Source organism: Tachysurus fulvidraco, chromosome 11 (genome assembly GCF_022655615.1).
Source record: "Tachysurus fulvidraco isolate hzauxx_2018 chromosome 11, HZAU_PFXX_2.0, whole genome shotgun sequence".
Taxonomy (NCBI): domain Eukaryota; kingdom Metazoa; phylum Chordata; class Actinopteri; order Siluriformes; family Bagridae; genus Tachysurus; species Tachysurus fulvidraco.
In genome coordinates, this window is record NC_062528.1 from 16,720,385 (window position 1) to 16,737,952 (window position 17,568).

The 17,568-nt window shown below is 38.6% G+C and overlaps 1 protein-coding gene across 2 annotated transcripts; it reads right to left on the bottom strand.

The window, feature by feature from the left end:
* Positions 1-200: 200 nt before the first annotated feature.
* ptbp2b (polypyrimidine tract binding protein 2b) lies at positions 201-17,361 on the bottom strand. Of its 2 annotated transcripts, none has more exons than XM_027147931.2 (14): positions 17,226-17,361; positions 15,806-15,836; positions 15,634-15,694; positions 13,994-14,166; positions 13,701-13,844; positions 11,445-11,606; positions 11,196-11,306; positions 9,868-10,066; positions 9,361-9,476; positions 4,353-4,386; positions 3,751-3,843; positions 3,309-3,525; positions 3,056-3,133; positions 201-2,273 (listed from the first exon to the last, which is right to left on the bottom strand). In XM_027147931.2, the coding sequence occupies exons 1-14, from the start codon at positions 17,231-17,233 to the stop codon at positions 2,144-2,146; spliced, it is 1,557 nt and encodes a 518-aa protein (XP_027003732.1). In that variant the 5' UTR covers positions 17,234-17,361; the 3' UTR covers positions 201-2,143. The 2 variants fall into 2 exon arrangements, with proteins under 2 accessions (XP_027003732.1, XP_047676686.1); XM_047820730.1 differs by lacking the exon at positions 17,226-17,361 and adding an exon at positions 17,010-17,032.
* Between the last annotated feature and the right edge of the window lie 207 nt (positions 17,362-17,568).

Consider the following 17,568-nt stretch of genomic DNA (forward strand, 5'->3'; position numbering starts at 1 on the left):
ACCTAGTATAATTGAAATCGATTAAAAATAAATAAAATCTAGAAGCCTGTCTATGGTGTCTAGAGTGAACAGAGAGAATCAGAACAGGAGAAAGAGAGACAGAAGAGAGTCAGAGATGTGAATACAGAGTGATAGGAATTTATTGAGCATGCTACAGATTGAGAAAGCACACAGGCACAAAGGGAACAATACAGCATGAGTCTGGTAGACAAAAAGAACTTTTAATCGCATCACTTCCAAATCACACTGAATTTGTACAGATGTAAAAACGCAACCCATGTAGAAAATATACACAGCCCTTCCATGATTCTGAACCAAAGACCACACAATCTTTAATCTTATAACAGAGTAACAACCTCGCCAGCTTCAGAAACACAGCAAATATCCATGTAGAATTCACACAAATGTTTTTCAATGTCTGGTAAATATCCTGAATATTTCCCTTTTGAAATGAAAACCAATGCTGCACGAAACAGCTTGATATAACATGCAGAAAAAGAAGTCAAAAGGCACAGCAGCTTTGGTCCTAATGGTTCATCTACACTGCCAGTCAAAAGTATGAATAGTCTACACAATTTTGTGAAATTTGCAATTTATTTCCAGTTAGAACTTAAAGAATTTCTTATTTTCCATTTAGAGCAGACAGGAACTTTGACTATGCATGACATTTAAGAAGAGCTTTTTTCAGGTGAAGCTCCTCATGAACCTGGTTGAGAAAAACCCAACCAGAAGCATGAGCATCCAAACATTTTGCTGGTAGTGTACATGTGAGCTGAAATGCTTCACAATGAAAATCACAAAGCTTTGTAATCAGATTGAGGTGCAATCAGATTCAGTCCACAGCAAAGAGAATGTTTCAAAAAAGGTCTATGTAATGAGCACAATTTACACTAATGCATGAAAATAGAATTAAATGACAGGTTTTTAAGAACTTAATTACTTGTTTCAAGATCACCTTAGCACAAAATAGTGGCATTGCTTCGATTCATGCATTTTAGTCCTTGTTTTGGAGTATTTAAATTTTAATCAATCTTCAAATGATATTAGATAGAAAAGACCGTTTTATACAGTTTTAGTCTGCCTTCAGCACATCATGAAACTATTTAAGGATAATGGAGTAGCTGTACCGTTAATGGAAGCTAATTAGCAAAGTGTTTGCCAGGTAAAATTAGTCAAACGTGTCATTATCTTAATAAAACTATTTCATGTTGAAAAAACAACCTGAAACAAAGGAATGGTTTCCCTCAGTGCTCTTTAATTATAGTTCGTTTCAAGGACATGTTGCATTGTTAAGAGCTGATTGCAGTGTTCAGAGTGATCGATTCATATCGGATTACAAATATCATCATATAAACTAACAGACTGACTGCTTTTGCTAATGATGACTTAATAGACCTTGGTCAAATGTATGCAACTACTGGCCAAGAGGCAGCAGAAATGTTTAACAAAAATCCTAGTATGCGTTTGAAAAAAAATATAACAATAGTATGCACCATATACTACATTGCACACACACTCTGTGTGTGTGTGTGTGTGTGTGTGTGTGTGTGTGTGTGTGTGTGTGTGTGTGTGTGTGTGTGTGAGGTCTTCAGCATTAAATCTGTCAGATGACACTACAAATGTACAAAAAGAATGTGCGCTAGCAGGTGGCTGTTCATCAGATCATGTCACCCGTATTCAGAAGATTCACATCAGAATGACAAACAAAACAAAAGTAGTAAGCCGATAAAACCTGACCTTAAAAAGCTCCAATGAAGTTTTGCAAAAGAAAAATGACCATATATTTTAAATACTACAGAACAGAAGGTCAGTGTAGTGGGCCATAATCAAGGCTTTTTTTTGGGGGGGGGACACAAAACACCTCACCACAAACAAAGGAATGTGCCTACACTTCTAGATTGCCTGTAAATAAGATGGGGGGATTATGCTGTTTAAGTTGTACAAGTAAGGCACATTTTGTTGTGGGAGCAACCAGTGGGTAACAACAGGAAGAGAATAATTGAGAGAAAGAAAGTAATGGTGCCTGTGTGTTTCTAATGTAGTCTTCAGGAATAATTTATTCAAATGAACTCTAATATCACTCAACACTCCATACGGAGAATGTGGTCAAGAAAAGGGTGTAAGCTACACTGCAAGATCCACCTCAGATGGTGGATTTTGAAAAGGAGACTCGGAGGCGATGACCACGACCCATATCATAGCTATGGAGGTCGATCAGCGCTTGGATGGCCTCCTCCACCGTTGACATCTGCAGCAGGGCCATCTTGCGATCTCTGGTGTGAAAAACACAAGATGTGGACGATCAAATCGGCAACACAGAATTGAATCACTAGGTTCTGGGGAAAAATCTTTTATATGAAAGCAGTATTCATTGTAAATGCCAAGTTACAGGTCACTATGTGACCATGAGACTATGGTCTCAGAGTGAGAAAACAAGCTATACTATACATAGCATAATGTCTGTGGGTAATTATGTGGTTCTTCACCAAACTTCTCTAAACACAAAACTGAAAGCGCACATAGCATGATTAAGAGTTAAATGCTGTGATATGATTTCCCATCACTGGAATTATAGAGCCTAAACTTGTTCTAACAGGACAATGCCCCTGTACACAAGACATGGATTTTCAAGGTTGTAGTGGAAGAACTCGAGGGTCCTGTGAGAAAAAGGTGAGCCTCGTTGTTCGACATCAGCACCTGACCCCACTAATGCTTGTGTGTCTGAATGAGCAAATCTCCAGTTATGCTCAAAAATCCAGTGGAAAGTTACATTTCCTAAAAAGTGGCTGTTATTATAACAGAAAGGGAAGTCTAAAACTGGAATGAAATGTAAACAAATAAATAAATCACCTTTAAGTGTTAAAACACACACCTGTCCATACAATGTATAGATGTCATTCTTATCACTTCTGGATATAAGCTGTGGTTCTTAGTTAAATAAAGCATTTTATGTATTAGTAGCATGTTCAAAACATATAACAAGACTAGTGCAGCATTATAATGCGCATTTTTAAAGATGGCACGCTGTCCTGTAATCAAGGCTGAAAGTTCTTACTGAAAGAATTTGAAGGCCTTCACGGTGCCTCCAGAGTTAGAGAAGAGAAGTCTCAGGTCCTCTTCATCCACCTTCTCACTGTAGAAAGACACACATGTTCAAGTTCAGCTCAACACTGATAGGCACTACCTATTCGAAAAGATCCTAGATGCAAAGTGGCACCTCCAAGGCACCCAGTCGTCTGCTACAAACTAGCTGAGTAGCTCTGAACTAGTAAAGTATGCTCTTGGCCTGCTTCTGCTCTTCTACTCACGGGATGTTGGAGAGATGGAGTGTTGCTGATGGAGGAAAGATGTTCTGGAAATTCTTTGAGCCAGGCTTTTTGAAACGGTGCAGGGGCGAATTGATGAAGTCTTTAGTCAGGCCCTGATCATCCAAGCCTTCGCGAGGAAGCTGCACAGTCTGGTGTTTGGAAAGGGTCACACGGATGATTTTTCCATACATCTTCTGCCCATTCAGGTGGCTCATGGCTAGAGTTAAATAAAATGCAAAAATGTATATTTAAACAGACCGCAATATGACAACCATTTCAGGACACAGTCTTTCTTTAGGGTGATGCCTCATAATGGGTCAACCTGCGAGTCAAGGAGAACTCAAGCTTAAAAGGACATTTCTTTTATATATAATATTTATATATCAAATCTCTTGGTAATCAATGCAGCCTTCTGGACTCTGTTGCTGTTATTTGCCCTTACCTAACTGTGCCTGATTTCCATCTGTCATCTGGATGAGGGCGCTGTCTTTCTTATTGTAGAGGATCTTGACTCGTTGCACATCCCCGTACACACCTTCAGTTAGGCGGGAGGGCAGATGGTGGTAGGAGGAAATGACGAGCAGAAGAGAGAAGTGAACCATGAAGGGCAAGTTAGTGCTTTACAGGCTGGAGCCTGGACAGGAAGATGGCATCTTACACAAAAACAATCTATAGCTTAGTTTGTTTATAGAGTAGAGAAAAAAAATCTGATAAACCCTCCCATACAGAGGAGCTATGTGATATGAAAAAAGTTAAAAAACAAAAGCCTACATGCAAAATCATCAACCATGCATTACAATAAGCTGTACATGAGAAGAGACAGAGAGCAAGATCGAGTCTTCAGAAGGCAAAAAATAGACCTGATTAAAATGTGAACAAAAATATAACTGGTAAATTAAAAGTGTGTCCTGAATTACAGATGTTCATATTAACTAAACAGAAACCAGAAAAACTAAAAGATGTACGGATTTAAAAATAATCAAGAAGTAAATTAATTGAAATAGCAAATTAAAAAAAGGAGGTAGATTGCCAACAATAACATACCGAAGAGGGTAAAGAGACTTTGGGGCGTAACCATCTTTAGAAGGAGAGAAGAGCAAGCAGCGTAAGACAGGAAGAGAGAAGAGTCGAGGTAGAGCGAAGATGAACAGATCATCCATAACGGAGGGTGGTTTCCCGCACGATGGTGAAGTGACCATGGAGCATGGGTCGGGGAGGTTAATTGGGGTGGGGTTGGTCCGAGGAGGAACATTTGTTTTATTTATTTTTGGGTTTTTTTGTGTGTATGTGTGTGTGTAGATTTTGTTCAGGTAAAAAGCGTGGACAAGGAATGGGGCAGAGGATTGGGGGAAAACAAGAGGTGGAGAGAAAAAAAAAGGGGTTGGGAAGAGACATAAAAGGGAAGTGGTGAAAGCATAAATAAATAATTACGATTTGAAGGGAAGGATATAAAAAATATACATGTCAATACACAGGAAATGCAGGTCAAAAATGACAGGGTTCTCTATTCTATCCTGTAATGTTTTTTTTTTCTGCTCCCAAACATCACTGTACTTATGCCAAATGTAGTCTCCAAAGACCAAACGTGGGTTAAGGTACTTCTGTTGTAGCCTTACCCAGGAATGGGAAAAGCGAGAAGGCATGCAGAGAATAGGGCAAATTGAGGAGCTGAAGCATTAGGTGAGTATGAAATACAGGAAACTTTGATTCTAAAGCAGTGCAAGCCTTTGTGTTTTTATTTGAGTGATAAGGCCATGCAGGATATGGGCATGAAAACCACCTTGCAGAGTTATGGGCATCAAATAGAAACGTCACGTCATGTTTTTAAAAAAAACAAAAACAAAAAAAAACAGACCCACAAAAGTGTGTGGGGGGAAAAAAAATCACATGACGGGAAAAGACAATATTGGGAGATTTTATAGAGGTAGAGAGAGAGGTATAGAAAGAGAGAGAAAGAGAAAGAGAGAGAGATGGGGCATGGGGTGGGGCTACCACATTTCATACCAACTCTGAATAACTTAGAGAAAGGCAGTGGAACGTCAGGAGAAGGAGAGAGGAGGTACAGCTTAGAGAGAAAAGACAGTTAGATATTACTTCAAGACAGAGCAGCAGAAGGAGCAACAGAGCAGTAGAATTGGAAGAGAGAGAGAGAGAGAGAGAGAGAGAGAGAGAGAGAGAGAGAGAGAGAGAGAGAGAGAGAGAGACAGGCACAGTGGTCAAAACTTATACAGAATGCAAAGAGACTGCAGAGAGACCCTCTGTTTTGACACATCTCTCACTTTGTTCACACCCAAAACATTAAGCTAATTGTAAACATACTGATATGACATTAAAACAACTCACTCAGGATGGTAGAGAATGCACAAACTGCTCACTACACATCATGTGACCAACAATAAATTACACACGAAAGATGAAAGTGCCGCAAATATCAACTAAGAAACCCTTTAAAACAAAACTGATGCACTCTTGACACCTCAGCAGAACCTGTATGGATATAGTTCCTGCACCAAATTGCAGCTTTTATGAAAGCAACAACTTCAGGAGCTTAAGAACACCAAGATGTGTAACCATAATAAACCGTCAAAAAACTCACCCTTTTATTATTTTACGAATAGGGTAATAAGGCACTGGGCTTTTGATTGGAAAGCTAGTTCAAATCCCAGGACCAGTAAGCACCACTGCGGGCCATCTGATCAAGGCCCTTAATTCTAGCATCAAGGCAAAATAAAATCAAAAACAGAACTTTTTTTCCTCCCCAAACCTGGCAACATGCAGTTAGGCCAAATCTCAGATGATTTCCTGTTCACCACTTCTGTACTTTTTCAAGAATAAAGCACTGCTGTCGTACACATCATCTGAGATTTAGCCACACTAATCTCTGTTCTTCTACTACATTTTATTTAGACAATGCATGCTTACTTGAGTAAGAGCAAAATTACAAGAGAATTATTTCACTGTAACCGAGTCAACGCTATGTGATGCATTTGATACGAAAACTAGATTCCGGTGCAACAACTTCAGACTGTTGTATTTAACATCTGACCTGGAATACACTCATTTTAAAATCTAATGGCTAGATTACACACGCATGGATAATATATTTACATTTATGTAATATTTGTATTATATATTCCACTTTCCTTTCAACATGTTTAGCATTGTTTGGTATTGTTTAGTACTGTTTGCCTGACTGTATAATGTAATCAGAACCATTCAGGATCATGCAGAAGTGAATGTTTTCTTCTTAAGGTTTCTTCTGTACGTCATCTCTGGGAGCTTTTAATCTGATCAGTGGCTTGCTCATTAGGGAGCCACAAGTACATCTGGATTTCTGTAAAGCTGTTTTACATTGACAAATCCAAAAGGTCCACAAACCCAGCACAGAGATTCACTCATTTCAGTCGATTCATACATTCCACTTTGCACCTTTGTTCACTGCGCTGTGCTGTCTTCAATTACTGTAGTCTCATGTCTCTGAACTCATTCACACAAAGTCATTTGCTCTTTTTTATGTTTTATTTTCCATTTACGCTGCATACGAACCCAACGGCATTTGCACGTTACTTTGCACTTAACTACCACCCTACCTCATCATCTCTTTGCCCTACACACTTACTGCTGCTTGCTATTTTGCACTTCTGGATAGACACATTACATTAGATATATGTGCATTATTTCATTGCCTTTGTACTTGTACTCTGTTCAATGTCAAAGCTGAACCCAAAGTAATCTGATCTAAAGTAATGTGAGGCTTAAACGTTTTTAACGTCGTCTACCATCTCTAAATAGCACCGCCGACAACACAACTGTTATTTCTCGAAACCTCTGTAAAATATTTGCTATGGTCTTTAAGGACGGTATATCGGCTTGCGGCTTGCAGAGCAGATTTTCGGGTTGATATTTGCGGCACCTTTTTCACCTTGTCATAATTACACAGCATGTTGTAATCATCCATCACTGATATCAAATGTTATTTTCAGGACAATCTGGCTGTAATCAAGCAAATGTTTAAGAAACTGTCTGGTTTGTGAGCAGTGAGACTATAGACAAATGCACTTATGAGGATGCAGGACATTCTACTATCTTTCAACATCAAGTTCAACTCAAAAGGCACTTCAGTGTCACATTTTATGGGTAATATGGTGGGCATATGGTGGTTTTACGTTTAGACAGAACAGTTCAGTCAAAATTGTAATCTAAATACTGATTTCTGTAAATGACTATCTTTGCTCCATCCTCCAGTGTATCCTTTACTCCAGAATTTCTTGCCTGTGTCAAGCTTTGACACAAACATTTCACAACCACCGTCTCCTCATGAATGCCCCTACATTGTACTACCTCTGCTGTGACGCCTAGCATGATATCAACTTAAACAAACACACAGAATGCTAACCTGACTAGACTATTCTAGACTAGGTTCTCAGACTGAAAATTTCAAACTACAGTATTTTCCGCATCGGATTATAAGGCGCAGTGTCAATTATGGGGTCTATTTCTGTACTTAACCCATACATAAGGCGCACCGTATTATAAGGCGCATGGTAAAACATATGGTCTACAAAAACAAAGGTAACAAAAGCAAAACAGTGAGTTTAGTTGAACTTTATTCTACTATTTAACAACACACATTATTTTTTTATCAATCTTTTCCCACAAATCCATCAAAGCCCTTATCTACTGTGTCTTCTTAACTTGGAGCAGTACATTTTCTTGCTTCCTCCACTTCCGAACCATAGATTCATTGATGTGGAATTCTTTCATCTGCTCTATTCCCATTTACAACCGTGTAACTGATGGCCTATAGTTTGAATTGTGCCTCGTAAGCATCTGATTTTTATTGGCGGATGGCAAACCAACTTAAGGTGCATTTACCGCCACCTACTGGACTGGAGTGTGGAGCGCATAATGGTTAGGAAGAAACAATTGTTGTTTTGCAACCTACCGGTAGTATACCTACCGGAGGCGTGGCGGAGGTAAGCGTACGTACTGTACGTATTACGTAATGTCCTCTGATTGGTTTATCGCTGCCAGCGTACGTAGTGTATGTATTACTTCCCTGTGTCAGTGGGAAATGGTCCGACAGTCAATCAAGCGGAGCGGTTACCAAAGTCACACAACAACATTTTTACAGATTTTTGGAACTCGGTGCACACATAAGGTGCACCGGATTATAACGCGCACAGCCAATTTTTGGAAAATTTAAGGCTTTTAGGTGCGCCTTATAGTGCGGAAAATACTGTACATCACCCTGACCAGACAGTTCGGGATTCTTTAAATTGCATCTTGCAAACTCAAAAGTTTTTGCTGTGTTTTTTCAGGATCTCAAACGGACTTTCTTATGAGGTTTGCGTGGGACTGTTATTTAATCTCAACCCGGTCAGCTCCTGCAGGAATTCTGACCAATTTTGTCTGCTTTGGCAGCTACTATTTTTGTTAGTATTGACCTGCTATATTTTCTAAAGCACTCAGATGGTTCTATTTCCCAAAATAGTCATTCAAACCGGGATAAAATCGTTACAAAGGATGAATGATTGCGTTAAATTCATAGCACCACACGAGCATTCGGTATCCTGTGTTAATCAGTGTGGCCTTCCTCTAGCAACAGCTATCCTGAAGCTGGAATGACTTTCTTCCTCAGCATATAATTTCTTCTGCACAATGTTCGAAAGTAAAATTTGTACATAAAAAGTAATTTGGGAGTTAATTAGAATTCCAGGTTGATTTGCTTTTATACTGTAAATATGAAAATCGACAAGTGACTATATTTTGCTGCTCTTAAACTTTCAACAGAACGTTTCTATTTCAACCCCATTTTACTATAAAAATCTACTATTGAAAAATCCCAAAAAATACAAACATGATGCTGAAAAATTGTAGAAGATCCTCTGAACTAAAACAAAAATGAACTTTGGCAGATGACTGAACACAGAGAAAGTATAGAACCTGCTGGAGGCCTGACTGAGAACAGGACGTAGCAGGTAGAGGGGGATGTGTGTGTGAGAGAGAGAAAAAGAGAGGGGTGTGGGTGTGTTGGGCAGGATAAACTGACCTCATCATTGAGATTGCTGGCCAGCAGAACTGCACCAGCCGCCGAGTGTCCTGACAGAGCGACTCGCCCGGCTGCTGCCGCCGCTGCCGCGGCTGCACTCAAAGGACTGATCGACCCTACAGACACACAGAGAGAGAAGGAGAGAGAGAGAGAGATAGAGAGAGAGACAGAAAGGAGAAATAGCCAGAAAAACAGAAATGAATAAAGAATAGAAAGCAGGAATAAAAAGGAAGTGGGAGAGACAGAAAGAAAGCCAGTTAATATTTTGAAGCTTTTCCTCTGACTCAACCTCAACACAAGTGTATTATAGCTGTCCCAAAATGTTCACTGTCTATAAATCTGCAAAAGCAACTAAGGTTAGGGTTAGTTGGAATTAAAATAAACATTTATGGCATAAAATTAGACATGCTTTGATTTCCAGCTCTTTAAATACTGCAGAGAGGTCCAACTTAACTCTAAAATCGACAAGGATCACAGCCCTAAAGTGGATAAGAGTGTAAGTCTTACCAAGTAGGGACGTGGAGTCCTTGCCAAGCGCAGCAGCCATCGTCGGATCTACAAAAGGCTGTCCATCAGCTGCAGGCAGCTCGGGTCTTGTGTAATCTCGACTCTTATCATTGTTGTACTTCACATTCAAGTTGACCAGCTTGGAGAAGTCAATGCGCAGCGTGCAGCATGAGTTATAGATGTTCTGTCCATCCAAAGACTAAAGACAGTGGTAAATAAAGAATGTTCTAACACCTCTTTAAGTAAGCTCATTAACTGTGCACCGAAATAGCAAAATAGTTCCTTTTATTCCAGTCCTGACATTTTAATCTTATAATCATAATAATATAATCAGTGCTAAATACAATGATCCTCACAAGATGATCCTGATAATGATTGCATCACAGACCTAATACAGACCTCACCTCAATCAATATGTTCCTTTTGCCTGGTCCTCTCTTTTTTTTTGTATACCTGCATTTCTAAAAGTAAATGTTTTTACAGTTTTGGATCCTTACCGAACTGAATGCTTTGGCCGTTTATGTTTGCTTTTCATCACCATCTAATATCTATGCAAGTATTTCTTATTTCAACAGGAACTTTGCATCATCATTAAAACATAAAATAAAACCCTACAGCATGGGGTATGGAATCATACTGTTATACTGGAATCATACTGGGCTTTTCATTCATACTGTTACTATAACAGAGGTTTCAACACTGCTAAGTAGATAATCCAGGCAGGCAGAAAGATTCTGAGCAGGAAACAGAATTTTACCCCTCCACAGAACATAGGCAGCATTTTAGATGTGATTAACATTAACCAATAAAAGCCCAGCATGATTGAGACTTAATAATAAGCAGCTCCTCTCTTTGTTTATGTGCCAAAGACCATTCAGGCAAACCGACTTCATTTCTACTTGCTTACAATTCCAATCGGCTTTAAAAAGTTTACCTGGGTAAAGTTGCCCTGGAGGAAAAGTAACTGCAATGAAAATCAATGCACCTTTCATGTTATGCATCCTTTAGATTTTAGTTCCTCAGCTTTCCAACTGGGTGAATTATACTGTCGTTTAATCTGTTTGCAGTTTTAGCTGAAGAGGCAAATATGCCTCGTTTTTAGGTGGCTCCCAAACTGCCAGAGCGAGGTGTTCACAAATCATTAAAGATTGCAACTAAGCACAGGCCTGTCAGAGGCGCCTATGCTTCATTTAAAACAGCCATTTGATTTTAAACAAGTGGAGGCTTTAATCTTTTTTTTTCTTAACCTACAGTAAATACATGAGGAGTAAAGGCACAATGCACACTAGTTTCACAAAACGACTGTCTCTGTCTGGCAGCTCACTCACCAGTTTGGCCTGTTGAGCATTGACAGGATCGCTGAATTGAAGCAGCGCTTGGAATTGATTATTTTTGGTGAATGTGATGATCTTCATCACTGTCCCAAACTTGGAGAAGATCTAAATGGGAAAAGATGCACAAGCAAAGCATCAGTGTGTGTATTCAGTGGGTTTTTTTTTTTTTCCTGCCTTGAATATATTTACAATGTACTTTCAGGGCAATAAAAACGAATCCGATGTGTATGGAAAAGCCCTGACCTGCTGCAGGACATCCAGTGTCACTGGGTAAAACATGTTATCGATGATGATGCGCAGGACTGGACTTGGCGGTGGTATTAACACGCTCTCTCCTGCAGAGTCTGAACTTGGAGAACCTCCCTCCTGAACAGCACACACTGCTTGTAGAACGGCCTGGGCACGCTAACCACATGGAGCGGATAAATAAAAAAGCGAACATTGCAGAAAATAAATCAAATTCAAGCTCATAAACATTATTCTCACAGACATGGGATGAAAAGAGACAGGGTGTAAAGTAAAAAGGCTTAGCTTTCAGTCCCTTCTGAATGCCACAGTTTAAAAAATTGCTGTGTGAAGACATCCTACCAGGTAGAAGATATCCTTTCTGAACAGTTACATGTCCCCAGCAGTATTTTTTATTTTATATATATTTTTCTTACACTAATTTGAGGTCTATGCAATTTGAGGTTTATGCAAATTGTATATACTGTATATGGTGTTGTATAAGTGCAACATGTCTGTGATGCTGAAGAGTTAAATCTATGAACATCTTCACTCAAAACACAACAACATTATTTAATTTATTTCTCACAAATTGTTAACAAAAGTTTAAACTGAGCACTGAGCTACAAGAATTCGATATGCATCTCCACTGCTTTTCATTACCAAGCATATCTGTGTAGTATATAATCGATGTGATATAATTATATTAAATTTTTAGAATGAGCTTAGCTACAGCTACTAACTCATTACATTTATTTCTGACTGAAATTTTGGATGCATTCATGAACCGTTACGGGGTAATTAGGCCAAAAAAAAAAAAAAAAAAACACACACACACACACACAAACACTAGCCACAACAGATCTCATAACTAGTTTCTAGTATTTTTCAGCTGTAAGGACGTAACATGCATGGAGCACATACAAGTATAAAAGGTCACAACCCCCTTCTTTCCACGTCTCAGAGACACAGGCAATATCAACATCACAAAAGTTAAGGGGCTCTCACAAGCTTAGTCCAGTACACTTTTGAAGCACACTGGCTAGTTTGAACAGGTTGTGTAGTATACATGCATACATACACTTAATGTGCAAGCAGCCACAGCAGCTTTGAGACTGGTGATACATTTTAAATGGGACAAGAACTAAGTAAAAAGAACCTGACAGTACATGAAGTGGTCAATATATTTAAAACGAGAACAGTCTTTCTAGAACGCTCTGTAGTGCTAGGGAGCATGAAGTGGCTTGGAGAGGGCTGTGAGCTAAGCAGACTCCAGAACATCACAGTGTTGCCAGGTCAGTTTTGCTGCAGACTACCAGAGAACCGCTGCTTAAGGAAACTATTTTTTTAATGCCATCTCTATTATAGTGCATTTTGCAATAGCAGTCATGGTGTTCAACTTTAACAAAGCAAAATACAAGGTTTATAAGAGGCACATTTGGAGTAGTGACTGTAGAGCGGTTGCGATGCTGCTTTTCAAAAAGACATGAAAGGAGTTTGGATATTTGAGATATCCTTGAACATATTCGGTGCTGTTGCTTACAACATAAAAATGTGAAAACAGCAGAAGCGAATATCAAACTGTCCTTCGGTGGAGTGCTGCATGAATTCAGGAAATATTTGGATCCATTTTAGATTTTGGAGAATGTCTCAGGAGAAAAGAAACTCAAACCACTCTTAAAGACATTGATTTTTTTTTTAGTTGAATTACACAATGAACTGAAGGGCTCGAGACTACCATTTGCTTAATGTGTATTAGAAGAGTGAAAAGAAATGGAACAAACACTGTCAAGCCTGACTACATAAAAACATGCAGTCAGGTTCCTAGCTAATTTCACCGTCATTTTAGTGGGAGTGGGCGGTCAGACAAAGGGCATGAGATGAGATGAAACGTAGTAAGTGTGAGCAATAATAAATGAACGATTCTTCCATTATGAGGTTGAGGTTGATGTCACCCCCCCCCCCCCCCCCGAAGAAAAACAACTCACATACCATCCTATTCATCACATCTTTCAAGCAAGCTTTTACGCCCACAAAGTAACTTTATTTGCAGCTGATCACTAATGGCTTGCAATAGCCCAACTGAGAAGATTAAGAGAATGTTTCATTGTGTAAAAAAAAAAGAAAATCGTGGCATGAATATTATTTATTTATATCCTGACAAATTTTGGGTCAATAAAGTTTTTTTGGGGACAGGGAATTTAGAAAAACGTCTTGCACACAATTCCTAGAATTCAAACCTTACGTCCAGGGTAAAATGGCTGGCTCACTAACCTGATTTAGTGCACTGTCTGTTTTGAGCTCTTTGTGGTTAGAGTACTGGATACACACAGGAGCATTTCGCACTTGAGGGGTCACTGCTGTGTAGTAGTTCACCATGGTGATCGCTGCTTCCTCCGTCCCAAGCTCCAAAAATGCCTGGACAAGATAGCTATTTAATCACCTCATTACATCGTACATAAATATAAGCATCTTTCAAAAATGTATAGCAATTGAATCTCTCAATCTTTTCGAACACAAATCTTATCAAAAAAAGATAAATAAATAAAAATGTTTTGCTCTCGCACCTGATTTTTGCCTTTCAGCATCAGTATATTGGTGACTTTCCCAAAGGGCAGGCCCAGGGCAATGACTTCTGTCTCAGAAACCTCATTTGGAAGTTTGCGAATGTGAATGACTCTGGATGGCGGGTTGTCCATGCCGTCCTCCACTCTCAGTTTTTTGCTGTCGCTTCCATTAGCTGTGAAATACACCATAAAATGAAGTTATAATCCTGCATAACCAAGCAAGGCTCCATTAAATTATGGGCTGTATCCACACATTACAGTATGTAACTTCTAGTTCCATCTTTCATATATTTTAATAAATCGGTGTGTGCCAGTGTTGGTCAACAGCAGTTCACTGTATGTACATGCTAAGTTAGTGTTTGTTACAGTAACAAATAACTCAGATGAATCCATCGCGTGCTTCAAAAAAACGCAACAATTCTTCAAGTCATTTCTAAATATTCTGAATGTATGAATATCATTTTTAATATTCTAGATGTACATAAGATACACAGCGAACATGTGAACAATACCACTCGTGCTGCCACGGCATCTACATGAGCAAGCAAAATCAAGAATAATCCAGGGTTTTGACGTGCTCCGTATATTTGTACCATTTCCAACAAGACTGTTAACGGCAGGGTATCCGATTTTTGAGAAATGCTTCAGAAAAGTCGGGCCGAATAATAAACAAAATTAAAATTAAAAATCAAAAACGTCTAGCCAATGAGCAGAAAAGGGCGGGGCTTGCCAATATGCGGCAGAGAGTGTGTTCAGTGCGCATGTGTGACATTAGCAGAAAGCGGTTTTAACATTGACATGGAGGATAAAAACAAACAAAGAAAGCGAAGAAAGGCTTACGATAAGGCAAGAAGTAGGACCCGTGTTAATATAGGATCAGCTTTCCAGCGCTGAAGAGAACTGAAGGAGCAGGAAGTTGGCCACATATTCACAGATTGGAGTTTCCCCGAGTCAATAACTCCTGAGCTAAACGCTGTTACTACACAAATAACACCTCTTTTCTATCGTAGTAATGTAGAGAGGCAGCTACAACCGCGTTTTGCTAGTAACAGCATTATAGACTCGGGAAACTCCAATCCGTGAACATGCGGCCGACTTTCTTAAGACGCCGAGGCGCTTTTTTCCTTCTTGATAGGTGTGCAACGTTGGTTTTGCTTTGTTACACAGAACTAATATATGCCTTTGTCCTTTGCATGATTATGCTTGTGTGTCATTTCTGCTTGTTTGTTTATCTGCAATCGTATTGTTCTTCCCTTCAGCTATGATAAAGACACATTTCTTTCCATCAGTTGCCTGGGTTGCGCATGTATGTGTGGGCGGAGATATCAATACCGGGGTGGGACACATTTGGGTTAGGGACGTGTTTGTTTTGGTGATTTAAAAAATCGGAGACCCTGCCATTAAGTAAGAGCAGGTAATAGTCCTTTGGTCTTTAGTCACTTCTTACACATAAATATCTTTCTTCCATATCTTTCATAAAATGTTAAAATGTTCAAGAATCCTTATATTATAAACCTGGAATATAATTAAAAAAAAAGTAGGGTGGCCAAGGTTCACAGAAAATAATGTCAAATTATTCAAAACATGAACCCCTTTATTAAACCAATTGTTAGTCTGCACAGATTGCTTTTAACACTTACCCTTAACTGAAGTGTTTGGACCACTGTAAAGACTGCCAGAAAGCAAATCATCTGAACTTCTCTGGGGGGGGGATCAACAAGCCAAGAAGTGTTATTATAGAATGCTTGTTGTAAATACACTGTATTTTTCCGAAAATATCACTAGAAATCTGATCCCTTAACAGTAGCTTACCTTTACACCAACTGCAACATCACTAGCGATGCTGAAGAGGAAATAAAAAGAAAAAAGAAACAAAATATTAAGGGATATAATATAGTCATGAGTGTCTGTTTGTCCATCCACATTATAACCACATTTTTTAGTAACAAAATACACTATAATTAAATGTTGTATCATAACCTGATGGCAAGTTAAAGGGTCCGACTAAAAGATGAGTTTGAAATAAAGCCAAAGTAAACAGCTTTCTACTTAATAAATACCGGCCATTTTAATAGGAACACCTCTTTATTCGTGCAGTTATCCTAAATCAATCAATCATGTAGCAACAGTGCAACACAAAACAACAATAACATAATAATAATAATAATAATAATAATAATCTCATTCAGATACAGATCAACCGATCCATGTTCACATTATAGATCATAACGATGGACATCCGACTGTAGTCTCAGATTCTTCTTCCTAGCTGACAGAGGAGTCAAACCTGATGTCATCCATCTCAAGGTTGAGTGTATTTTGAGATGCTTTTCTCCTGACCACGGTTGTACAGAGTAATTATTTGACTTTGTTTTTCCCACCATTCTGTGTAAACTCCAGATACAGCATGAACAGAACAAAGATCCCACTGTCAAAAGCATTGAAATCAGATTTTCCTCCTAAATCCTATGTTTAACGTGAACATTAAGTGAAGCAGATGACCTGCACATCTGCATGATTATATGCACTGAGCTGCTGCCACATGAATGACTGATTAGATAAATGCATGAATATAGGAGGAATACAGGTGTATTTATTACATACAGGAGGAATACAGGTGTATTTATTACATACAGGAGGAATACAGGTGTATCTATCACATTACACTGTGAGTGTACAGTACAGTACAGTAACACTCATGTTATATGGCTGAACAGGACATTATTTAACCATTATTTAATGCATTGCTATCACAAACATGATAATATGACACCTTAGCATCTTGGTTCAAACTAATTAGAATATATCACGTAGTAATATTTGGAAATATTATAACAAAACACATAATAAAACTGTTCAGAGTAACGCCTGTTTCTAACAAAGAACCCAAGCTTAAGGAAACTAATCAATACCCTATTGTCAAAATTGTTTTACGCCATTTTATCTATCTAAAATAAATTAGCTGATAAACGTAGCTCAAAATGAGTAATACAGTAGGACAGAATGCGTTTACTACTTAATTAAGCATCCAATGTAAACACGGCTGTAGCCTGAATCCTGAAACAAAGTACAAGGAGGCTAAATGCTATAGCAACGCCTGTGTAAGGCTAGCTAACAGCGCGTGCTAAGCTAAGCTAAGCTAAGCTAATACGCTCGTGCTTCGTTTATTCATTTTTATCACTAAAATTAAAAAAGAAACCGGTTTTACTTCCGCTCAACATTTTGCACTCACCCGTCCATTGCCGCAAAAAGACTGTTTTCCTCCTTTAAACCTCGCTGTTTAAAGCTTACACGCAAAATGGTGGCGAGGCTGCAGGTTGTGTTTAAGTGTGTAATGTGTATTATTGTATGTGTGTGTGTATGTGTATACGCACATAGACTTGGGTTGCCATGTCTGTCTAAAGCCCTCTCTTCAAATAAACAATAATTTCTCTATACGTTTTTACAACAGTATGTTTTGAATACAATTTCTAAAAAACATTATGGACAATTTCAAATGAGAATACGAACGAGCTTTAAACAAATACAGGTATGAATTTTATTATAGGTTTGAAAAATTATTTATTTAGTTATTT

Coding starts and splice junctions, on each gene's coding strand:
- ptbp2b (XM_027147931.2), bottom strand. Junction 9,477..9,867: donor GGACTCCACGTCCCTACTTG/GTAAGACTTACA, acceptor GTGTGTCTGTAG/GGTCGATCAGTCCTTTGAGT. Junction 3,844..4,352: donor AAGTCTCTTTACCCTCTTCG/GTATGTTATTGT, acceptor GCCTAACTGAAG/GTGTGTACGGGGATGTGCAA.